At 36.2% G+C, this 24,717-nt stretch overlaps 3 protein-coding genes across 6 annotated transcripts; 1 reads left to right on the top strand and 2 right to left on the bottom strand.

The window, feature by feature from the left end:
• Window positions 1-104: 104 nt before the first annotated feature.
• LOC105961965 (metacaspase-4) lies at window positions 105-2,861 on the bottom strand. Its single transcript, XM_012986224.2, has 2 exons — window positions 2,267-2,861; window positions 105-1,142 (listed from the first exon to the last, which is right to left on the bottom strand). Exons 1-2 carry the CDS (start codon window positions 2,607-2,609, stop codon window positions 304-306), a joined length of 1,182 nt encoding a protein of 393 aa, XP_012841678.2. The 5' UTR covers window positions 2,610-2,861; the 3' UTR covers window positions 105-303.
• Window positions 2,862-5,140: 2,279 nt separating this feature from the next.
• Window positions 5,141-22,353, top strand: NUA (nuclear pore anchor). 4 transcript variants are annotated; one of them, XM_012986448.2, is made up of 35 exons: window positions 5,141-5,784; window positions 5,878-6,024; window positions 6,266-6,364; window positions 7,265-7,393; window positions 7,506-7,598; window positions 7,699-7,764; window positions 8,481-8,570; window positions 8,720-8,797; window positions 9,096-9,205; window positions 9,581-9,707; window positions 9,871-9,963; window positions 10,780-10,828; window positions 11,249-11,352; window positions 11,452-11,520; window positions 11,671-11,814; window positions 11,910-12,014; window positions 12,114-12,227; window positions 12,313-12,391; window positions 13,310-13,353; window positions 13,456-13,529; window positions 14,096-14,198; window positions 14,311-14,445; window positions 14,527-14,625; window positions 14,713-14,754; window positions 14,829-14,882; window positions 15,051-15,230; window positions 15,363-15,410; window positions 15,552-15,599; window positions 16,473-16,547; window positions 16,615-16,689; window positions 16,764-16,948; window positions 17,739-17,841; window positions 17,957-18,073; window positions 18,557-21,305; window positions 22,060-22,353. In XM_012986448.2, exons 1-34 carry the CDS (start codon window positions 5,479-5,481, stop codon window positions 21,299-21,301), a joined length of 6,129 nt encoding a protein of 2,042 aa, XP_012841902.2. In that variant the 5' UTR covers window positions 5,141-5,478; the 3' UTR covers window positions 21,302-21,305; window positions 22,060-22,353. The 4 variants fall into 4 exon arrangements, with proteins under 4 accessions (XP_012841902.2, XP_088678289.1, XP_088678287.1 ...); XM_088822163.1 differs by having other exon boundaries at window positions 5,211-5,784; window positions 9,587-9,707; XM_088822161.1 differs by having other exon boundaries at window positions 5,211-5,784; window positions 9,093-9,205; window positions 9,587-9,707.
• Window positions 22,354-22,476: 123 nt separating this feature from the next.
• LOC105962162 (nitrobindin heme-binding domain protein) lies at window positions 22,477-23,875 on the bottom strand. Its single transcript, XM_012986449.2, has 4 exons — window positions 23,499-23,875; window positions 23,248-23,388; window positions 23,036-23,104; window positions 22,477-22,743 (listed from the first exon to the last, which is right to left on the bottom strand). The coding sequence occupies exons 1-4, from the start codon at window positions 23,664-23,666 to the stop codon at window positions 22,624-22,626; spliced, it is 498 nt and encodes a 165-aa protein (XP_012841903.1). The 5' UTR covers window positions 23,667-23,875; the 3' UTR covers window positions 22,477-22,623.
• Window positions 23,876-24,717: the final 842 nt, after the last annotated feature.

Here is a 24,717-nt window from a genome sequence, read left to right as displayed (position 1 = left end):
CGTTTCTTTCTTTTATATATAAGATGATATACTCCAATTAGTTCAGGTAAATCACCATAATTGTGTATTAAACTATTAATTATTAATTAGCCATGCATCCAATATTCATCATAATCACACTTCATATTAATAAAAAAAAAACATTTGAAATTTAACAATTTAATTAAGTAGCCATTGGCCACTTAAAGTTAACAATTTGATTAATAATATCAATCAAAAATCACAAGCACACCACACACAGAAACACCATACAAGCAAAATTAAAGAAAAATGACAATCAAAGCCCTCATCAAATAAATAAATTCAGCAAACAAAAGGATCATCAACATGATCATCACTGCAGTAGAGACCAGGGTGCTGACTGAATCCCTGTTTCGTCAACAGCTCCCTCGCCTTAATAACCAACTTCTGGTTACTAACTTTCCCACCCGTTTCTTCGATTATTCTCTGAACCGCATCGCTCAGAGCTCCATAAGCTAAGCCAGCATCGCCCGAAGGAGTGACATCAGCAGAAGTCTCGTCCGTCTGACAACCACTGATCAAAATCCCGCTATCTGATAGTACCGATGCACTGTTGTGCTTCTTCTTGTGTTTATGGTCGATATAATGCAAAGCTAAGCCCCCAACGACGCCCAAAACCACCCCCCCGACGACTAGGTTTTCGTGTTCTTGGAGTTTGCTGAATATTTTCTTCATGAAACTCTTGATCTTGGGGGTGGAGTCTTCTCCGAATATTGAGAAAAGAGTCGGTCGCAGTTTGTCTGCGGTTATATCGTTTTTGCCGGTTTTTTGCTGGAGAATCTCCGTTAGAATATGGAGTGGGAGGGATTTGTTCTTTATGTGGTGGCCGTCTAAGGTTTGTTGGTGGTGGGGCTGCTGCTGCTGCTTCTGGTGCTGGGGGGTGTGATGGTGTTTGGAAGAGATGTGAATGCCTCGGGATTCGATTGCGCCTTCGACACTTTTACGCACGAAGTTTCTAACCCCGGAGACGGACTCGTTGTTGAATGATTTTTGCTTTTTGGTGCTCTCTCCGATTTGCTCCTTTGCTGCGCTGATTAGGCCGCCGCTGTGACAGGAATCGGATACTATGGTGATTCTGCATCCTTTTGGTACTTGATCTACCAATGCTCGAAAATCATCATCTGATACCATAAAATAAAAGAAGAAAAAAAAACACCAAGTTATAATTCCACAATTCAGTAATTCATAAAGCAATCTTTCTACTAAATAAATGTGTGCAAAAACGAAAGACTTCAACTAAGATATCTCGTAAAAGTTTATTGTAATGGTTGAAATCGTTCAGATCGGATCGGATCAAAATAAGAACTTACAGTAAGAAAAAAAATGTACTTCCTCTTTTTTTTTAAGTGAAAAACTAATTTAATTCCAATCTTACAAAAAATATAAGAATTTGGAAATCGGAATTTCAAAAATTGGAATAAAATAACCCGTTCAAATGTCGGAATTTTTCGGTTCAAAATCTACAGAATTCCAATTTTTTTAGTCACCTAGAATATATATAAAATGCATAATAATTTTCATATTACAAGTGTAATTTTTTAGAAGAAAAAAATCATAATTTTTGGAATTGTTTTCAAAAATTATAATCGGATCCGAAATCGGAATCTCATATCTATTTCAAATCCGATAAAGAAAAAATGGAATCGAATTTTCAGAATTCCGAATGAAAATTATCATTTCGAAATTGAAAAAATTAGGATTGAGCACGGCGTAAATCTAAAATTCCGTTCCAATCCACTCATAGTTTATTGCATTCATCACTCCTCTGTTTTTTCCAATTATAAAAAAAATTCTCATGTTATTTTATTTGTAAATAAACCCATATGTTGCATTTTTTTACAAACGACCCCAAAAACTTACCTTTTAGGGCTTTTGTGCTAAACAAATACACTACAAGGGCTTTATTTGATAATATTTCTAATTCGGGTGGCTATTTAGCAATATGATATAAAAGAAGGTGCTAAATGCAATAAACTACATCTCATAAACATGTCTGCGCAGAATGTAGTAGTTATGTACGCCCAAGTCAAAGCATAGTCGCCGGAGCACAAAAAACCATTTTCTCATCTTTTATTTATTTACAGCTGTAAAATTAACGTCTCCGAAACAATTTAAAATCAAACAACAATTGCGCGTGTGTGTGTGTTTTCTGTGCGTGTTGTGTGTGTGTATGTATATATACGTACATGGAAAATTACGCAGCAGACGATGAAGAAAAGGGGGAGAAATTGAAAACCTAACTAACCGGTAATCAGATTAATATCCGTGGGGACGATGCACTCGTCGTATCCGGTTTCGTCGTCGGGGTTATCCGACGGGAGGCGCACGCCGTGGCCGCTGTAGTGCACGAACAGAGAGTCGCCGGGGGCGGCGGAGCACACCAGATCGACCAGCGCGGCGCGGATATTCCGGCCGGTCGGCTGCGTGTACGATTCGTCTGTGTCTATCAGCACCGCTATATCCTGCTCGGCGAATCCGTACCGCTCAACCAGGCAGACGTACATCCGCAGTACGTCGTTGACGCAGCCCCTGAGCTCACCCTGCGTTCCAGGGTAGTTGCAGCCGATCAGCACCGCCTTCTTCGCCATTGCTGCAACTCCGATGTAGAATCTGCGGCGCCGTTCTAATTTGGGAATTCTCTGTGCAGATGCTCAATTTATTGGCGGATTTCAATGTGGAGAAGGTGTGCCCAAATTACTATGATTTGAAATGTTAAACGCTTTTTTTTTTCCCTCATTTGATTAATTATAATTTATAATATTTGTTACAGCTAATTATTAAATATTTTTGTTATTATTTCAGAATAAAATACTTTGTTGATACCAATAATTAAATGGTTTATTTACTAATCTTAAATAATTTTTATTTAATTATAAATATAAGAAGACGAAGCTAAATTTCTTCTAAAGTCAATGGGTTTTTTCTCGAATCATTAAAAAGTCAACGTTAATTGTGTGCAATTACAAGCAATATGAAGGACTGGTTTCAAGCGGACGTGCTGAATGGTCCTCTAATATAATAGACATCCCTTATTATTAAAGCTTATTTTTATTATTTGACAAAATCAATTAAATGTTTTTTTCTACAACTCAAATGAATGAACATATTCTTTTCGTATTATGAAAGACGATTTACAAACCCGATAGCTAACGCCAAGTTCCTAATCGCTAACTTTTACGCTAAAATTCATAATCTTCGTCTCCATTGTCGTCATAGTCTACCACAAATCCGACGTCTTTGTTCATAACCTGTTATTAGGATAACATTTATGGGCAAATGGCAAAAAAGCCCATCACATGGGACTTAAATGCATTTTAGTCCACAAAAAAAATAGTCTCTCAATTAAGTCCATCCCCATGTCTTTAGTCTAAAATACCCTCAATAATATAATTCTTATCAATTCCACCCAATATGATCTAACTTCCTTAATATTACACATTGACCGCGGATTTAAACAAATATATCACATTAACCCCCAAAACTTTTTTTTTTTCAGAAAATAATTTTTTTTCTAAAATGTTTTTTTTCCGGCCAGATTCCGGCGTTGACTTTTTTTTTTTTTTTTTTTTAATTTTTTTTTCCTGAATTTTTTTTCCGGCCGGTCAACCACCGTTGACCGCCGGTCTCCGGCGTTGACTTTTTTTTTTTTTTTTTTTTTTTTTTCTTAGAAAAAAAATATTTTCAGAAAAAAAATTATTTTCAGAAAAAAAAAAGTTTTGGGGGTTAATGTGATATATTTGTTAAAATCCGGGGTCAATGTGTAATATTAAGGAAGTTAGAGCATAATTGGTGGAATTGATAAGAATTAGGGTTAAAATTGGGTCAAAATTGAAATTAGGGTTAAAATTGGTTAATTGATGAAATTGGGCTAAATTGGGGTGTAAATCATGAAATTGGAGTTGAATTGGGTTTCAATGAATTATGGATAATTTTGGTATATATAAAAGGATTTTCCTTATTTCCAAATAAGTTTGAATGGGGTGGATTTATTTGGAAGACAAAAAAGTTGGATGTACCTATTTTAATTAAGTGCCCTTGTCATGGGCTTTTTTGTGATTACCGCAACATTTATTATAAGTTCTCAAGGCATACCCGAGATGTATCACGGCTCCGTTTTCACAACCCAATCTATATTTTTCTAAATTCAAAGAAGAAATCATTTGTCGAGTTCATTTGAATTACATTTTGCACCCCATAATTAACCCAAATTGGCGCTTTGCACCCTTACATTTCAAAACTGATAAAAGTCCACCCTTAATTTGTATTTTTCATAGCACAATGCACCCTACATCAATTTCTTATGAGATTTTAGTCCAAAAATCAATATATAATCACGATATTTTAACTTCTGAAATAACAATTTAAAGCCTTATTCTAAATAATCCATTTAATTTCTATCAACTATACATTTAAAAATAATATGAATGTCCTAGAATTCTTATTCTATTTTTTATTTTTAATAAATATTAATTTTATGGAAATTATGAATTTCGAAAATTAAAATTGAATCAAAATTATAAATTATATATATATTTCTTTACTTCAATGCAAAACATATAAAATAAAACATGAGTTATGTTTTAAATATAAATACAAGTAAAATAGTTAGATAATATTAATTAAGAAAATTAAACTTAAAAGAGTAATGAAAATTCCTTCAAAAGTGTAAAATATCGCGATATTGATTTTTTTGGCTGAAATATCACAAGAAATTGAGGTAGGGTGCAATTTGCTATGAGAAAATCTCTTCGGATGGGCAAAAATAACTTTTTTTTGTCTTTTTACCTAAAACTGAAAAAGAAGACACAATATATACAAAGAAAGCCGAAAACTCGAACAAACGAAGATCAAAACTAAAAAAACTGATACATGTAAATCGTGTAAAACAAACACTTATGAATAAGTCCAATCAAATGTAATTCACGAAGTTTTTAGATGTGTGATAAAACAAATATATGTTCATAATTCAAATTCAAAAAATATAATTTCCTCGAGGGTAAAAAACAAAAACATTGAGATTTATACATTGAGCCCAAATTTTCAAAACCATTTTGTTATTTCAAAATCAAATTTCATATATACATACCCCAAATTTGAACGTCAAAGCCCAAAAATAGACGGGCTTTGTTACCGTTAGAGCCCAAACTTAACCAACTTTAATTTTCTCTAATAAATAAAAAGCGTGTTATAAGTGAAAAGCGTCAATTAAGTGAAAAGCGTGTTTTCCCCAAAAGACGAACGTCCTTTGATTTCTGGTCTCCCTCCCTCCCATTTCTCTCTCGCACATAACCCTAGAGTTCCATTGCTTCATTCTTTGAATCCATCAATTTTGTAAAATTAGGGCTCGATACAGTTCGATTTTTTTTATTGAATGAAGGAAGAGAGGCAGACGAACGAACGCCGTCTGTAATTTTTTCTGCCGAGGAGGAGGTGGTGCGAGGGATACGGCAATCAGAAATGCCGCTGTTTATATCGGAGGAAGAATTCCGGCGGTGCTCGGACGACGCCGGGGTGGTGGCGGAGAAGGCGGACGCATTTATCCGGGAGCTGTACAGTCAAATAGAAACGGTCAAGGCGGAGGCTGACGCCGGTTTCATCACCCTCGAGCAATCATGCTCCATCATCGAGCAGAAGTACGTCTCGCTTTCTGGGGAGTACTCTTTGCTCCAGTCGCAGCAGTCGGAACTCAGCTCTTCGCTCGAGAAACGCACTTCTGAACTCCGGCAAGTCGAATCCGAGAAGCAGCAGCTCCTGGTCCAATCTGTGAGTTTGTATTTAACTTGAAAACTTGTTTTGGTGTGTTATTGTATATATGATTGTTAGTTAGTTATGTTTTGTGTTTTTGTTTCACAAAAGACTGAGAAAGATGGGGCAATTGAGAGGCTGGCAACGGAAGCATCAGAACTACACAAATCAAAGAGGCAGTTAATGTTAATGTTGGAGCAGAAGGACTCGGAAGTCAGCGAGAAAAATGCTACCATTCAAAATTATCTAGATAAGATTGTACGTTAAACCCTACTTCATCTTACTTTCCGACGGAGTTACTTTTGTTTTTTTTTAATCGATGGAAGTTCAGTGATATGTATGCCTTGAGTACGAGAGAAAAATATTTTTATCAATTATACCTGATTTTGGATTTTAGTTTTAAGTTAAATCTTCCTAGAATATTATGCGTTTCATAAATAACAAACACTTGGTTTACAATGTTGGTGTGCATTTATTTATTGACTACATTGTTCTGAAGCTCAAATTGACTGAAAATGCTGCACTGAAAGACGGACGTCTGGGTGAGCTGGAGTCTGAACTGGGACGGTTGCATGCTACATCTTCACGTTTTTCGCAGGTTAGTCGATTTTGTATCTCGCATGATGATGTGTGCACCTTGCAGTTTCACTATTAGATTAACAGTTTCTTATGAACTATATGAATTTGTTATCTTACATGCACGCACTATTGCTTTATCTATTTTTCATGATTCATATGCATCTATCTTTCTTCTATTAATCGACTGGCATTTGGAGAAGAGATGTTTCCTTTTTAGGTGACATATTGAACATCTTATCAAGATGAAAATATATGTAGAGGACCAAGAGGTTGATGATTATTGATAATTTCCTTGGTTACTGGTTGATTGTATACTCTATAGAGCAGGTTATTGATTGCTTATTTCTTCTATCGTGATGGTCAATTACTTGTTGGGTCTATCTTATTCGAAAACCTATATTTAGAATTAGAAACTATGTGAGCTAACATCAATTCTGCAAGTTGCATTTATTAAACACTTAAAGAGATTTTATATTTTTTAAATAATAGTACATTCTATACTCAGTCAACTTGACATCTACCAAGTGGAAATTTCTCTGATTTGCCACAGCGTACATGATTTAACTCTAACATTTAATTCATTTCTTCCAGCATATACCGTCATGCTATGCTCTCTGTCAGTAGATTTTTGACGTAATGATTACTTCATTTATTTTTTTGGTGGACTATTTTCTTTTTGGTAGGTATTAAAACCGGGTTGGGGGGTTTGGGAGTGTGGGTGGGTAGTGCAATCCTCGTCCTTGGCCACTAGAAAATATCATGAAACCCGACCCACCCCGTCCTCGTTTCGTATAAAATTATAATACCCGTGCCTCACCATTTGCTGAGAGGGTATTTGAGCGGTCCTCTTAGGATTGATATCACTAAAACTGTGGGCACTACTAATATACCTTTTGTTAAATAATTTGGTGTGGATCAGGAAAAGGAGCTTCTCGAGAGGCATAACGCATGGCTTAATGAGGAATTGAAAACTAAAGTTGATAATGTTCTTCAGTTGCGCAAAGAAAATGGAGAACTTGAAGCTGATATGTCCTTTAAGCTTGCAGATGTAAGATTCATTTTCTTGTATTCCGTATCACTGATAATGACTCAGATTGTAGAGTTTTCATCTTCTATGTGAATGCATGTACTAATCCATGCAATCTTTTTACTAATTCCAGGTTGAAAGGAAATTGAAGGATAGCTCTAGTTCTTTGAAATATCACAAGGATAGAGTGAAGGAGTTGGAGGAGAAACTGTCATCCATGGAAAGAGTGTGTTCTTTTGCATGCCCTATCTATTCCGATTGTACTATTTGAATTATATTCTTTTGTTGATTTTCCTTCTCCTTAATTATATGTCTTGCTTCTCTAGGAATTACTGTCGACTAAAGAAGCAACTGCAACTGCGGAAGAGCATTTTACTGCTGAGATTTCAACAGTAAGTTTTGCCATTAGATAATGATTTTTAACTTAATCTGGGCACCTCATATTCTTGGAATATGTTGGATAAGATTCATCGTTTAGCTCCATAATGTTGGATCATAAAATTCATCAATTAGTCTGTTCTTGTTGTGTTCTGTTTTTGTACCTTTTGATTGTTGTTGATGAAGTGAAAATAGCACCGTCAAGTAGCTCCATAAGGCCATACATATTCACTTCGTTTAGTCTTCCATATTTATCTTGTGGTTGTGGTTTCTGAAATGAAAATAGTGGACGGCTACTGGTATACTTACAAAGGGGACAGTATTTTGTTGTTTCTGAACAAAGGTTTGATCAGAGCTATTTCTGCTCTTTGTTCTGAAGTACAGTGATCAGCATAAAAAAACACGAAGTTCTTTATTTAGAGAACTTATTGTTGCTTCTGGACTGTTTGTTGCCTGTATGTATTGTTTCAAGCTCTAAGATTTTTATTGCCTTCTTAGTTATAGAGGATATTTGGTTATGAATTCATTTACATTATTATTATTTTCTTAAGCAATGCATTGATTGCTGTGAAATCTTCTTCCATAGAGACCGCTCTTTGTTCTCTATCTGTATTAGGCTCTTTGTTCTGTATCTGTATTAGTTCTTTATATATACACACAGAATTGTTATGTCAAATATGTGTTCTGTTAGACTGCTGATATGTATTTACATGCCTTTTTATTTGCATAGGTTACCAAGCTTGTGGACTTGTACAAGGAAAGTTCAGAAGAATGGTCCAAGAAAGCTGGAGATCTTGAGGGGGTCATCAAGGCATTAGAAGTGAGTGTTGTGTATAAGTTGTTTTGTTCAAAACTGTTGAAAGACGGGCTGGTTATCAGTTTTCATGCAGGAACACAGTTATTTTTGCTTTACTAATATGATAAGTGTACTTTTGGAATGTTACAATCTATGTTGTTACTGCTGAGCAGACTCACTTGGATCAAGTTGTAAGTGAATATAAAGATAGGCTTGAGAAGGAAGTTTCTGCAACAAAGGAGCTGGAAAAGGTATGTCACGATAACCATCTAATCTTCTCTCATCAATCTGTATCTTTTGTTTTAAAATACGCACACACACACACACACACACGTATATATATATATATATATATATATATATATATATATATATATATATATATATATATATATATATATATATATATATATATATATATATATATATATATATATATATATATATATTGGGGTTTTTAATCTTCGCTTCCTTTTATTTTAATTGTGATAATGTGGTTTAATTATTTGGTTACTGATTTGTTTTTGTTTTTCTTTTTGCTCAAAGCAGGAGTCCGCTGATTTGAAAGAGAAGCTTCAAACTTGCGAAGCAGAACTGGAAAATTTGAGGAAGGGAAACGAGCTAATACCTCTTCCTATGAGTAGTTTTACAACTGACTCGTGAGTCACTTTGCAACTTTGAATGCATTTATAGATGAAGCTTTCAACAATTGTTTTCACCTTGAGATGAGGTTGTGATGCATTTGCATCCTTAAATGAGGTTGCTGTTGAAGACATAATTCTGTTTCTCAGAGATGTTCGCACACATCGCTGACTGACTTTGCAGTGGAGAGGAAACTCATATATTCCTTTCTAATTTATGTTACTGTATCAATTATGTCTATTGTTATTGATGACCACACTGTTTGACCTTGTGATGCGTTGCTCCTTGAGATGAGGTTGGGTTGGAGTTATAATTCGTCTGTACTGAACTAGAAGTTTACAACTCATTAGCACGGATGTATGATTTGTGTTATTGATGTTTTCTTTCTTTAGTTTTAGATTGGCAAATTCTGTTGATGCTGATCAAATGGTCGAGGATGATCGAGCAATTGTACCTAGGATTCCAGGCGGTGTTTCAGCAACGGCTTTAGCTGTTTCACTTATTAGGGATGGATGGACTGTGAGTTTTAATTTGTTTTATTATTCTTGTAACAAGTCTCTCGAAAGATGTATAACCTTTGCTATTGTTTGTTCATGAAAGAGCACAAGGCTTGCTGTCGTTTATCGACTACTTAATTTTTATTATTTCGTGCTAACATGGGGTTTTCACGTGCTTTGTGAAGCTGAACAAAATGTATGTGAAATACCAAGAAGCTGTCGACGCACTACGCCATGAGCAAATGGGAAGAAAGCAAGCCCAATCTATCTTGGAACGAGTATGTTGTTCTGAACTTCAATGTTTGGATTTTGGATATAGTAAATTTACTGTGATACTATGGAATTGCTATTGACATCTCCATTCATTGACAAAACCAATGATAAACCTTGTTCTTGTGGACCCTTTCATTAGCTTTGAATTTTCCTATTACTTCTGTTCTTGATTGCTATGGGTAGTAATATAGGAATCAAGACTAGAAAGTGATAATTTTGATGTATGTACTTCTGTGTTCCGTGTAGCTGCTAAGGACGTGTCACCTGTTTTCCTTTTGATGTTTTACATCAATCAACGTGTAATGCTGCCAATTCAATGGGCGACTTGATTGGAAAATGTTAATATTTACCTTTTTAAGATACTTGCGTATAGTTCCTCTATATTTATGTTTTATTTGTATGGTTACTTTCCACAATAAGTTTTAGATCTGGACTTTGAAGGAATCATAAAAAATGTTATAAGTGACGAAGCATGAATTATTGATCCAATGGGATAGAACTATTGTGGTGGTGAACATAGAACTTGTGGATGTTTATAATTGGTAAAAAGAGCTAAAATATAGATTATACATGCCCCAACAAGAGAAGGTTGGAGATGCTCTTATTAACACTGTGTGCCTTTTGTAATAATATACTAACTTGTTTGGCCTTTTTGGTGTTTACCACAAAAGTTTGTCAAGTTGAATAATGTACTCTCCATTTTTCTTACACATAGGAATAAAACGGCGTTGCTATGATTGTTGGAAGTTTTTTTTATTTCCAGTGACTATCTTGTACTGTTCTCTTTAGGGTTTCTTACCTTTTGTGTTGTTCATCCTTAGGTGCTTTACGAGGTAGAAGAAAAGGCTGGGCTCATCATGGATGAACGAGGTATGTGCTTCCTATTGGGTCCCTACAAATCACTAGGTCTTCGTCAGTATATTGACTTTACTGTTACTTTTCTTTTCACGTTAAGCTTTCTGCCTATTCATATGCTTTTTGGATATAGCTTCTGATGATGAGAGCTGACACAATAAATTTAGCTTCTGCTTTGGACTATCTACACTTTCTCCTTCCGTTGTTGTATTTCTTTGTTTTCTAAACAATATTTTATGCATTGGCAGAAGAAAACTCAGTGAAATACATGCAACTCGATATATTTGGTTTAGAGTATTGCTATAAGTCTCAGTTGATTTATTTGTTAAGTCCTTTGCTTGTTACATTTTTATGTTTCTTGTCGTCGTTGCAGCTTTTTTATGCATATATGGTGAAATCTCAGTAATTTTTTTTGAATTGATCATTCATGTGTAGACGAACATGAGAGACTTGTCAAGGCTTACGAAGCTTTAGATAGAAAACTGCAGCATTCACTGTCTGCTCATGCTGCTTTGGAGATGACCATTCTAGAGTTGAAGGTTTGAGATGTCTTCTGTTAGTATAAGTTGGTGTTATAAAACACATTGGTCTCTATGTAGTATTTTTTTGAGGTTTGTGAATGCCTAACTGTTTTTCAGGCTAGCTTAAAGAGGCAGGAGCGGGACCATGCTGCAGCTCAGAAGGAGAATATTGACCTCCGGAAGCAGGTCTGGTTGAGAGGGGATCTTATTTTTTGTTCAAGTGTTTAAAAAATTTGTTTCTGTCTTTACAAGGGGATTTACTGTGAGAGGCCTTTCAAAAGAGTAAGGATATGGATGTATCACTGATGTAATTAATTGGTCTTGTTGTTTATACAGGTAGCTGTTCTTCTAAAGGAGTGTCGTGATGTGCAGTTGCGTTGTGGATCAGTTTCTAGTTATAATGACGATGAGCATATTGTTGGTCCTTCAATATCAGGGAATTCTATATCCGACATTGAGGATATCATAACGGAACGACTGGTATATATTTTTCGTGTTCTCTATTCTATTTATTTTTATTTCTTTACTTGATAATGAGAATTTGAATGGGTATTGAGCCCTTTTGTTTTGTGCAGTTGACATTCAAGGATATAAATGGATTAGTTGAACAGAATGTTCAGCTGCGGAGTCTTGTTCGAATCCTTTCTAACCAGATTGAGGAAAAAGAAGCAGAGTTGAAGGTATTTTCAAGTTCATTACTTGTTATTTTCAATACACTCAGCTTTATCTCCTTAATACTGAGCTCATAGATGTCCTTTATTTTTTGTCAAAATTTTTAGGACAAGCATGATAAGGAGCTTCAGATGCGTACTGAGGAGACTGCATCTAAAGTTAATGCAGTGTTGCTAAGAGCAGAGGAACAGTCCCACATGATTGAATCACTTCATTCTTCTGTAAGTTTTCTTTAAGTAGTTGGTGTTTCTTTCAACCCGTGTCCGTTGGTGAAGTTTATCAAGTGACACTGGAAAACTTGAATAGGTGGCATTGTACAAGAAACTATACGAGGAAGAACAGAAACACCATTCTCATCGTACTCATCTGCAAGAAGCTGTTCCAGGTTTTTTCGTGATCTCTGCATCTTTGTTTATATCCATCTGCCATCCTCTTAAAGACCGTGCTCTAGATGCTAATTCTCCATTCTGTTGCATCAACTTTTCGTACAAAGTATTTTGGATTTTGGTTAATGTATCAGTCATAATAGAAGTATACATTATAGAATGTCTTCCTGCCTTCTGTGGGTGGTTTGATTGGCTATATAGTGAGAAATGGGTTCCTCATCGTTGATTCCTAATTTTACATTAGAAACACATGTCAAGTGACCCTAGTGAGAAACATTATATACTATTTGGTTATTGATTGGATGTGAGTTCCATGGCAATTAGGAAAATAATTAGTTCAAAGTCAGTGCTGGAAGATTTGAAATCCGTTCTAAATTGATTAGCAAAGCAGGTGGTGAATAGGCTAGAATGGATTTGTAACCTGTAGCTCCCATGTACTTCTACTAAGCACAACCCTTTATCTGTGGATAGAGCTTATAATTTACCGTAGGTATGTTGAGGTGGTGATTCTATTCTACAGCAGACTGATAAATAAGAATTTTGAATTATAGATGCTTGTGTTGCTCCATTAATTTTATTGGCTGATTTTAAATTGCAAGTACAAACTTGAAGTAACTTTACATCCCTGCATAGCTTATATACATAGTACTTAATAAAAGATGAATTGTGAATACTGTTTACTTGGAGTAACTTTACAGCCCTTTATCATATTTATATTGTTTCTGTCAAGTGCCATTTTTATTCCAACTCCTGTTTTTCTTCTCTAAATCTTTCTGTGTGTTATTATGGTCTTTTGTTCTCGTGTTAGTAGTTGTTTAGGCAAGCTTGGTTATATATTGTATTTTCTTGTAGTTGTATTGTTTGTAATTTATTCGCTGGTATATTCACTCACATAAGAGGTTTTCTTGGTGCTGCAGAACAAGGAAGCAGAGAGATCGTGGTTTTAAATGAAAGTAGTCATGTACGTAAAATATCTGTCAAGAAAAAGAAAGATCCATATGCTACGTATCTCTTTTCCTGTCTATACCCTATTTCTCTTATTTATGGATGTGATACCTTGCAGAGTACATCAAGAAAGGTGCAAGAACAATCTTCGGAGCGACTAAAAAATCTTGAAGAAGATTTAGCAAAATCCAGGTTAACTATATTTGCCTCTTAATTGATTTTTTTTTTTCTTTCCAAAATTGTGTTTCTTCATCTTTTACAGTTTCATTTTTTTCTTATTTCTACTCTATGCTGTTCTTTTGGATGTTTTTTCTGCACTTGTTAGTGTTAGACTTTCGAGTGATGCATCCTTCCCCTCTCTAACCAAATTGCTAGAGATATTCTTATTAGTACCGGTGATTAAATCATGTACTCTGGTTGTTTTCAAAATAGGAATGAGAAAGTAAAGGGTTGCATAATGATGTGCTCGCTTGATTGTTTTCCATTTGTTAATGTAATCTGTGGACCTGGTTAAAAATATGGTCGGACTTCTTGTCAAATAAGTTGTGTGGCGTCAAAATAATGATTGTTGTAGTTTTTTTTAGTAAATTTATGACCATAGCATTATGTGCTTCATACAATGATGCTTTTGTTTAGAAGCGACTTCTACCTCTACTTAGATTCGCCACATCCGTTTGGTGCTTTTGAAGGAACATGACTTTCTAACTCTAGTTAGCCCTACTTTATTCACTAATTTGCTTGAATTTATTTTTACCTAGGAATGAGATAATATCACTGCGAAGTGCGCGTGAAAACGCAGCATTGGAAGCAAAGTTGGCACAAGAAAAACTTGACAGATTTATGAAGGACTTTGAGCACCAGGTTAACATCTTTGAAGCTGCTATTTAGTCAGAGTATGGTTTTGTTGTACATTTGAAGTTTTGTTTTGCACTACCGGGCTAATATATATGGCTTCTTTTACGGTTTGTGTCAGAGAGAAGAGCATAATGGAGTCTTAGCGAGAAACCTTGAGTTCTCAACGTTGATAGTTAACTATCAGAAACAGCTACGTGAAAGTGCCGAGTCTTTAAATGCGTCCAGTGAATATTCTCGGAAACTTTCTTTGGAGGTGGCTTGTCGTCCCCTTTTTGGTAATATTCTTATTGAATATCTTGTAATCATAATGACGGATGTGATATATTTCTTGTAGGTAGATAATTTGAAGCACGAAAAGGAAATTTTGAAGAACTCGGAGAAGAGAGCTTCTGATGAAGTTCGCAGTTTATCAGAGAGGGTTTATCGGTTACAGGTCTTCATGATTTATTCCATGATATATTCTGTGTGTAAACATTGTTTTGTGCCAGCAATTTTTACGAAACATTGTATCTTTGTTCAGGCCAGTTTGGACACCATACAGAGCACTGAGGAAGTGCGGGAGGTAGTCTTTCTTCTTCAAACTCCTTTCATATTTGTTAATGATTAAGGCTAACTATTAATGTCTTCATGGTTTAGGGGACTAGAGGTCTTGATAGGAGAAAGCAAGAGGAGTACATCAACAACATGGAGGTAACTTTTTCCTGCCAATTTGTTGTCTATCCTGCTTGTGGATTTAAAAGTTGTTTTCCGACAGTGTGCATGAAAAAAAAATTGCTGGCATTTTCATTTTCTGGTACATATTTGCCTAGATTTGTTTTCATTTTGCCTGGTAATGTAATATTAAGTATATCTATGCAGAGAGAATGGGCTGAGGCAAGAAGGCAGCTCGAGGAAGCGCGAGTTAATGCTCAACATCTTTCTATTGAGCGTGAAACTGCCTCAAATAATGCTTTAAAAAAAATTGAGGAACTGAATAAAAAATGTGCTGACGCATTGCAATCTGTAGCAGCTGCTGAGAATAGGGCTGTAGCTGCGGAGGTCCGTACTCTGAAAATTCATTCCGACGTTAATATTTGTGATTATTGTATTACATTTATTTTGTAGACGTATATTGTCTGTTTCTTCGATTAAGCGGTGGTATTTTGACTGGCTTGAATTTATTATATCCAGGCTCGCTTATCTGTTCTGGAGAAGATTATGGAATCTGCAGGAACTAAGGTATTTTCTTGGCATTTTTATACTCTACTGCTGACTGCAACACCACTCCATTCCCGATGAAATGTAAACAAAAAAAAAAAAAATTAACTATAGCAAACGCATAGATACTTAACGTGATTCTATCTGTTTCATATGTCGCAGGATCCTCATAGTTCTGAAGGTGGCCAATCCTCTTCTTCTAGTGAAAAGGTATTTTAGTTACTCATTTGTTTCCATGGAATATATTGTTTTCTTACCAGCACAGTTAATGCAATACCCCAATGTTCAAATAAATAGATCCATGCAAGCATGATAAAAGAACATTAATTTCCTCCTGTTATGCCAGCCTAATCTTGAGTTGGAATGAATCTTGTTTATAAAAATAGGTTTCTTCTTTTACACGTCTAACCGGAAATTCATCGTATCCTAATAAATTCAACAGATGCCTTGTTAATTGAGATAGAACAAGATCATGGTTTCCAAATTGTTTGAGACACAAGGTTGAAACCTATGAATTTGATTCTATTGAGACTAAACTTACCTCGCACATGCAAATCATCCTATTTCCTGATATTCTCTCGACCCTCGTAGTGATTTTTTTAATGAATGAAATGAGTTGCGGATGGCACCTCTTGTGATTGAGACATTAGTTTATGTTTTCTGTATCCCTTGCTTCATGTGTATATTGAACCAATTATATTGGCGTATTAATAAATATTAGGGCTCTTAGTTATGCAATACATTTTGGAACATAGAATGTAATGAGATCTGATCACGTGGGGTATTTAATAAATTTTAGTGCCCTTAGTTATTCAATTCATTTTGGAACATCAAATGTCAAATGTAGGCTTTACATAGATTGATCTCACCACAAGGGTTAACAGTGTAGATTAAATTTCTCTTATAAGTCACATGGTTGGGTACCTTTGAAGAACTGCTATTGAGGGCCTTGTGTGAAATATTATATTATTTTATTATTTATTTATTATTACCCCCCCTCCCCCCCCCCCCCCCCCCCCCCCCCCCTGAAGAGATTGAGTTCTTTGACTACCGAATGCTTATTATCTGTCTTTAATGTTATAGATATTGGCTACTTACCGTGACGAAATTGAAAATTTGAGGGCGGAAGCACAAGCTAACAAAGAACACATGCTTCAGGTATGTGACTTCATATTTGTGAATTTTTATCTCTCCTTTCAAGTACTAAATTTTATTAGTCTTGCAGTACAAGAGCATAGCTCAAGTGAACGAGGAAGCACTCCATCAAATGGAATCAGCCCTTGAGAACTTTAGAAATGAGGTATTTTCTTATGCATTTTAGTGTCCACTTCTTACATGCTTGAACGTCATAGTCTAATGCAATTTGTGATGTAGGCTGATGAAGTTAAGAGATCACTAGAAACTGAGCTTAATTCACTTAGAGACCGTGTTAAAGAACTTGAAGATGAATGTAAAGTGAAGACTGAGGAAGCACTTTCTGTTAATGCTGGAAAAGAGGAGGCTCTTGCCGGTGCTTTATCTGAAATTGCCAGACTGAAGGATGATTACTCTGTTAAAATGTGAGTATTCGTGCTTAGTATCTTTATATGAAGTGTAGTTAGTAGCTATTTGAGACCCATAATTTGGTTAACGTATAAAGCTGATGAAATGGAAAATGTGATACTTCATTGAGTTGATATTTAGTTGACTTCAAACATTAGTTAGTAGATTCGATTATCAATATCGATTAAATGGAATAGTTAGGTTAATTGTTATAAAGTCCTTGAACATGGAAATTGTGGTACTAACTTTAGCTGAGATGTAAGCAAAGTCTAAGAACTAATTGGTAAATTGTTAAGTTGGAGAGAGGCCCACACTTCGTGAAATTTGGAATAAAATTTTGAAAGATAAGTTATTTACCCGCATAGAAATGAATGACGCAAAATTAACTTCGAGAGAAAAGTTTGAATGTTTTTAATATTTTGTTTCGCCGGGTACTATCGGAAAAACCTATTTACTTGAAACATGGCCCAACTGTTTAGTCTCATGACTCTGAAGAATGATCCACTGTTTCAGACTTCAAGTCCGCTGTTCTCACTCTTTACTTCTGGACATGGAAAAATTCCTTCAATTCCTTCTTACTGTCCTTAGCTCCCGTAATCCTACGCTGTCCCACTTTTTGTGTTCACATGGCATTATGAACAAAATCTTGGAAGCAGGTTAGAGAAAATCCCAAGAGTTATTTTTTTTCGCAATACCGTAAATAGGTACAAAGAAATAATGGAATGAAAATTAAGTAAATCTAGTAATGTTAGCTTACTCCTTTGTCAAATTCTCATAGTTTTGTTTTTTGTTTGTGCACTAAATTAGGTCACAGATCGTGTTGATGGAATCACAAATCTCTGCCTTGAAAGAAGATTTGGAGAGAGAACATCAAAGATGGCGGGCTGCTCAAGACAATTACGAAAGACAGGTTTCATTCAAAATTTTCCCTTGCCTTTTTGCTGTTTGTATGATTTGATAAATACATATGTGAACTTTGATAAATGGAATATTGACCTTGTTGTCTTTCATTTTTTTTTATCAAGGTTATCCTACAGTCAGAAACAATTCAGGAGCTGACAAAAACGTCACATGCCTTGGCTTCAGAACAAAAGGAGACATCTGAACTCCGTAAAGCGGTGGATCTGCTTACAACCGAAAATGTACGGTCCTTTTTATGTTGCATTTGCAATCTTATTCTCAAATTTCCATTTGGTTCTATTTATCTTGCATGTATTATGGGAGTCGAATGAACTGATGAGGTCGAGAATAATGAAGAATATATGTTCCTCTTGGGCAAAAGTCTAACTAGTCACATCATTAAGAGCTAATGTTGTAATAAGGCTACTATTTCATTCGGGTAGGTGAAATAAGCTTCCAATCCAAACCTATATATAGTAATTACTTAATGAAAAAATGTTAGCTTTTGAATCCATGGGAACATGTGGCAAGTCAGATATCCATCTCAACTGACTTGCCTTCTAATCTCGGAAATGTATGTAAGTCAATAAAATGTTGTATCTCTTAGCTGGCATATCCTAGGATGATTATACGGGGAAACGATTGGGGCATTTTCATTGTCTTCCAAGTTATGTCATGCTTTGTATTTTCGTCAAATTTTCTGACAATTCTCCTTATTGCTGCAGAGAGACCTCAAATCGAAATGGGAGACGGAAATATTAGCTATAGATGTATACAAGAGTGAAGCAGACAAGAAATACAGTGAAGTTGATGAACTGAATAAAATTTTGCACAGTCGGCTTGAGGCCTTACATATTAAATCAGCAGAGAGGGAAAGAGGATTGGCTTCTGGAACCAGTTCCCATGATTTTGCTGCTGATGATGGGTTGCAGAATGTTGTGAATTATCTCCGGCGATCAAAGGACATAGCTGAAACTGAGATCTCTTTGCTTAAACAAGAAAAGCTTCGTTTGCAATCTCAGTTGGAGAGCGCAATGAAATCGGCTGAATCTGCACAAAGTTCACTTCACAAAGAACGAGCAAATTCTCAAGCATCAATTTACTCCGAAGAAGAGTTCAAATCTCTTCAACTGCAGATTAGAGAATTGAACTTACTTCGCGAAAGTAACGTGCAACTCAGAGAGGAGAATAAGCATAATTTCGAAGAATGCCAGAAACTTCGTGAAGCAGTCCAGAGTCTTAGGAGTGAAACTGAGAACTTGGAGAAGCTTCTTAGAGACAGAGACTCTGAGTTGGAATCTTCCAGAAAGGAGATCGAAAGTCTAAAGATTGAAAAATCGCATCTTGACAAGAGGATACACGAGTTGTTGGAGAAGTGCCAAGGTGTTGTTGATATTAACGATCATAATCGCCTGAAAGAATCTCTTCAGCAACTCCAGACCAGTTCGAGAGAAAATGATGCACAGTTGGAGGAATATAAAAAGCTCTTATCAGAAAAGCAGGACAATGTATTACAATTAGAGCGTGACTTGACGAGAATCAGAGCAGAGTTGAATGAGAGAGACACCAGAATTAATGAGCTATCGCAGGCTGAGGCTTCTTTGAAATCCGACACTGAAAAAACTAGGCGATTGAATGCTCAGCTGAAGAGAAAGTTGGACAGCTTGTCAAGGGACAAGGAGGAGCAGAGCAAAGAGGTGCAGGCCTTGTCAAAACAATTAGAGGAAGCCAAGCAGAAGAGAAACACAGTAGATTCTGCTAGTGAACAGGCTCTCAGAGAAAAGGAAAAGGAGAAAGACACCAGAATACAAATCCTGGAGAGAACTTTGGAAAGGCACCGAGAGGACCTGAAGAAGGAGAAAGAGGACTTGAAGAAGGAGAAAGAGGATCATCATAAAGAAAAAGAAAAAAGCCACAAGATCCGGAAAACAATTATCGAGTCTCGTGAGAATGTTCTTCTGCGGGAGGCAAAGTTTTCGGATGAGCTAAAGAAGCATCAACAAGCTCTGGCAGTGGTCGAAGAAGACGTAGTGAAATTAAGGAACTCTTTAGGTGTTCAATCCGAGGGTACATCTGCAATTCAGCAATTTTCCAGTACCCTTTTGGAGGACTTTGCTTCTGCTTATTTCCAGGCTGTAGAGAATTTCGATCAGGTTGTAAAACCAGTTTGTGGTGATCTAGATTCTTCCGTCCCCACTGATGCATCATCACTTGATAATACATCATCTTCTGGAGCTGGACAAGCCTCTGGACCACCTGCTGCAAATGCTCCTCCTTTAACAAGAACAACTGAAGCAAACGATAGAAGACTTGCTTTAGCGAAGGCAAATATTAAAATGGGAAGGAAACTGGTGCGCCCTAATATTGCAAAACCGAAGGAGCCTCAAGGTGGTGATGTTGATATGTCTGAAGCAGACGAGTCCAACACCGTGCAAGGAGGAAATGCAACTATTGTACCATCAGCAGCAACTGTTCCATCATCCAACACTACAGAAAGTCAAGGAGGAAATGCAACTGTTGTACCAACAACAGCAACACTTACACGTAAGCGACCATCGGCTTCTTCATCATCCGATTTGCAAGAGGAGACGCTTGCACCCGAAGAAACAGGCTCCGATTTGCCGCTGAAAAAATTGAAAGCATCGGAAGAGACCCCACCACAAGAGGGCGGTGAAGATTTATCCGCCGTTCCGTCAAAGATTTCCGAAGTAGTCAACATCGAGGAATTATCATCAGACTCTAAGGAGGAGCCTGTTGACCTTGAAAAGGCCGAGTCCGAAGCTGCAGAGGAGCAAGTGGAGGAACAGCCGACAGTGGATGAACAGATTCAGGTTGAGCCAATGGTAGAAGCAGGCGAAGTTGTTGTAGATGAAAAATCGGAGAAGCCAATTGAAGCTGTTGTGCTGTTATCTGACGATCAATTGAGGGACCAAACAGAACAGGACATCCAGCGAATAGTTTCGGAATCTGGCGGCGATAGAGAAGAGGGAGAAGTGGTCGGAGATTTTGCTGATAATGATGATGACAGCAATGTGTCAACTGAGACGGGGGAATTTCAGGCTGAGCAGTCGGTAGAACCCGAGAGTTCACCGATCAGAGAACCACCCGCTTCGGCAAGTTTGGAGGCTGGGGAAATCGAACCTTCGCAGGCTCTAGAGGAAGAAAAGCTTGTTGAAGGTGTGGATCAAGCTGCTGAAACTGAGAAGGCGACTGAGGAAGCATCGACTAGCACTTCTGAACAAGGTGGAAAACCAGTATCGCCTGTGAATAATAGTATCTCAACTACTATTAATCTACAGGAGAGAGCAAGGCAGAGAGCTTCATTAAGACAGGCTGGACGAGGTGGAGTTGCTGCAGCAGCACCGGCAAATAGCAGTTCGACTTCTTCGCCTAGCAGAGGTCGGGGGAGGGCTGTTCGTGGACGCGTTGCACGAGGTGGCAGAACTGCACGTGGGCAGTCACCTGGTTAGGAAGGTTAGTTATCTTTTCTTTTATCCTTTTCTTTTTTTGTTCTCTGATTTTATTTGTGTTCATGACTGGATGATATTTTATGATATGCTGGCATGACATCTGATTTTTTTTGGTCGATATCTTTAACGTGAGCTATATTTTGTACTCAGTAGTAATATTTCATAAAAAAATTCAGAAAAAAGGTTGTTGGGACGTGCCGTTTCCCATTTTGCTATCTTTTTTGATCCAGATTATATTGCTTATTTTGCTATCTTTCTTAGGAACTAGTTTGTTTGCGTTCAGTTGCGGTTGGAAAACCATTTAAACCGGATAATGTATTAATTAAGTTTTAATTATATATACATCTATATGAATTTGCAATATAAATTGCGCATGTTAAATAATGTTGAAAAGATTTGCAAAAAGACCTGTAAATTGTAAAAATGTATCTTAGCAAAAAATATTTTTAAATTGTAAAGCAAATTTAATCGGGCAACTAGCTCATTGCCTTCCTGGAGTTAACGCCTTTTGCTGCCTGACTCTTCATATCAATGCATAAATTACAATTTAAAACAAAAAAAATTCACATATATAATGTAAAGGGCTTCCGGTTCGCATGCGCATTGTTATAACCCGTTTTTTTGGTTGTTGCTGATTAACGATCTTGCATTACTCTTGCTCTTGGATTGGATTTTTCCTTTTTCCTTTTTTTTTCTTGTTAATGTCGGATTAACCTTTTGATTTGTTATATTATTTCTAATTCCATACTTTGTAACAGGGTTCGGGACGAAGAATTAGCAAATGTCACAGCCAAGTGGGGTTAAAGAAATGTATTGAAATCTTCATCATGTCATTGAAGAGCTATTACGCATTCGAATGTGATTAAAAGTGAACACTCGCACTAGTTCTTTTTTGTCGGTCCTTTAATTTTCATATGGGATTAGTTGGCGTATGATGAATTCTAGGTTTAGTTTACATGCGAGATGTGGAGTACTATTACCCATCTATATGCATTATTGGATCATAAAATTACCAGTTTATAATTATTGATGAGAAGTATTGAGTATTCTACGGATGAGATCGGCCGGGCCTAAACTTTAATTTGGGTCCTTAGGACAATTCATAACAAGTGAAAATAGTGCTAAATCGAAATATACTATATATCTCACTTTTAATAGTAATATATCAAGGTTAATTGAACTATATGCCAAAACTATAGTTCCATTTATTGTGATTTTAAATCTTTGATTCAAAGTACACGAACACAAACACGCATTTGCTTTGCCTGCAATTTTAATTGCTTGGTCACCGGTTTATTTAACACAGATACTGCTATTTTGCATCAAATCTTCTTAAGAAGGGCCTTCAAATGTGTTTGCAAGCTTGTGAGGTTAGTCGCCATTTCGACAACATAAGCCAGCTCTCCGTTAACCATTTCAAAGACTCGATTTATCTCTTTTACCTGCCACCACAAATATTAAAGTGTCAAATCGAATATTTTCACTATTGTCTTGCATTTTAATTGGATATTATTAAGTGCAGTTAAATCAAAGGCGGGAAAGGAAGTATAGGAAAACGGGAAAAACGAATCGAACATGTTCCGAATACAAGAGAGTGAAGGACTTAATATTAACAACTTCATGAAATTTTAAACGAAAAAAAAAACAATATCACATTTGGAATGAGCAATAAATGCGTAAAATCGTGCTGAAATTATACATATCATATGTATATATGTGTGTGTATTGATTTACCTTGGAAGCATTTCCAACAAGAGCACTCTTTAGCTTCACACTTCTCTGTTCCGCATCATACGTTCCTTTCTGCAGAGTAAATCAAAAGCCATAGCACGAGATCGAAGACTATTTAATCAAATCAAAATGAATCGATCGATCATACATTCGATTAACACGTACATAAACGAACATTTCACAACAATCGAGCTTGCAAATTACGATATTATTACCTGGACTTCGACAAGACCATTGCTCTGAGCAACGACAACTTCGATAGTGCCGTCGTTTTTCGGCCTCCAGTATCCACTCTCAGAATGCATAGGCTCTCCACTGTTCAATTTCCATGTCTTCGACGAATAAGCTATCACTGGCTTTAATCATTACCCCAAAAAAAAAAATTAAATTAAAAAAAAAAAGTTGAATCTTGAAACCCTAGTTAAATTGAATTTCTGAAAATAATGGGAGAAGGTTAATTTATTACCTTGTTGGGGGAATGGGAGAATTGGAGCTCTTCGGAGTATTTGAAAGGAGAGATGGTGGGGAAACTACCCTCCCCTTGCCCTCTCCACGTTCCCAGCAGGTACGATAGCGGCTGAACCGCCGGGTGCACCGACACTTGCGGCGGCGACGGTGGAGGGACGGCAGCCATGTCTGCGGACTACGGTTTGGTTCTGGCGGTGGTGGTGGTGGTTTCTCCGCCTTTTTTCTTCTTGTAGATGCAGTTAACTTTTTGCAGTCCTTTGTTTTGCAATAAAGTCAATGGTCAATACTATGCTAAATTCAAAGGAACATATTAATTTGCTCATTCATTATCACTTTATTAATGTTTTTTTTTTCTTTAGTAGTTTTTCTTCGCTTATTATAAAATTGACAATGAAGAGTTTTTTTTAATTATATTTGCAAGATATTCGATGTTTTTATATTAGGTAACCGGTTCGCCCGCAAAACACCGAGGATAATATTATGGGTTCTTTTGGGAAGATAATGTACTCACTCTAGGCTTTACTCAGTCTAAATAAGAAGAGTATTCGGCGGACTTATGCCTGAGTTAGCACTCCGATGATTGGGTTAATAGTGGAGTATGATATTCCAAGTCCAAATCATCTATAATACGAAATCTGTTAAATTCTGACATTATGTATAATTTCTACCTATATCATAATTTGTAGTATTTATCATTTTCTTCTTTTTTGGTTACAATCTACTCATTTAATCGCGCGCTATATATTTTAACTTCATAATAAATTTGAATCTTATCAACCAAATATATTATTAATATTTATTAAAAAAATCAAATTTAAAATTTATTAGAAACAATCAAATCTAAGTATTATATATACAAAAAAAAAAATATTATAATACATCCAATTGTAGAATAACTCATTATTATATAATCTGAAATGATTTGTGCAGGCCAAAATTAAACATTCAGGCACATTTTTTACCATTTTTCAAAAAACAAAAAGTAAAAAAACTCAAAACTCTCTCAACCTTTCGATTTTCTTTCGCAAAGCCCGTGCAAATCGTCAACAGATCGGAGGTAATTTTTACGTTTTTACGATCCTCTTGTTATGTAGATTACGAATCCGGAAAAAAAAAAACGAAAAAAATCACACGTTGGCCTGCTCGTGTGAATTTACACGAGCGCATCCACTGTGCTCGTGTAAATCCACACGAGCAGGCATTTTTATTATTTTTTT

Source organism: Erythranthe guttata, chromosome 8, assembly GCF_056151865.1.
Source record: "Erythranthe guttata isolate IM_541 chromosome 8, IM_541, whole genome shotgun sequence".
NCBI lineage: Eukaryota > Viridiplantae > Streptophyta > Magnoliopsida > Lamiales > Phrymaceae > Erythranthe > Erythranthe guttata.
The sequence above is the reverse complement of the archived record's forward strand: the minus strand, read 5'-3'. Positions and strand labels throughout refer to the sequence as shown.

Excerpts from the sequence above, each read along its gene's own strand:
- LOC105961965 (XM_012986224.2), bottom strand. The coding sequence starts at position 2,609 with ATGGCGAAGAAGGCGGTGCTGATCGGCTGCAACTACCCTGGAACGCAG. Across the intron at positions 1,143-2,266 it reads GGATATTAATCTGATTACCG|ATGATGATTTTCGAGCATTG; the intron begins GTTAGTTAGGTT and ends TTATGGTATCAG.
- NUA (XM_012986447.2), top strand. The coding sequence starts at position 5,479 with ATGCCGCTGTTTATATCGGAGGAAGAATTCCGGCGGTGCTCGGACGAC. Across the intron at positions 12,392-13,309 it reads TCTGCAAGAAGCTGTTCCAG|AACAAGGAAGCAGAGAGATC; the intron begins GTTTTTTCGTGA and ends TTGGTGCTGCAG. Across the intron at positions 15,231-15,362 it reads ATAGGGCTGTAGCTGCGGAG|GCTCGCTTATCTGTTCTGGA; the intron begins GTCCGTACTCTG and ends TATTATATCCAG.
- LOC105962162 (XM_012986449.2), bottom strand. The coding sequence starts at position 23,666 with ATGGCTGCCGTCCCTCCACCGTCGCCGCCGCAAGTGTCGGTGCACCCG. Across the intron at positions 23,389-23,498 it reads TCTCCCATTCCCCCAACAAG|CCAGTGATAGCTTATTCGTC; the intron begins GTAATAAATTAA and ends TAATGATTAAAG. Across the intron at positions 22,744-23,035 it reads TTGTTGGAAATGCTTCCAAG|GTAAAAGAGATAAATCGAGT; the intron begins GTAAATCAATAC and ends TTGTGGTGGCAG.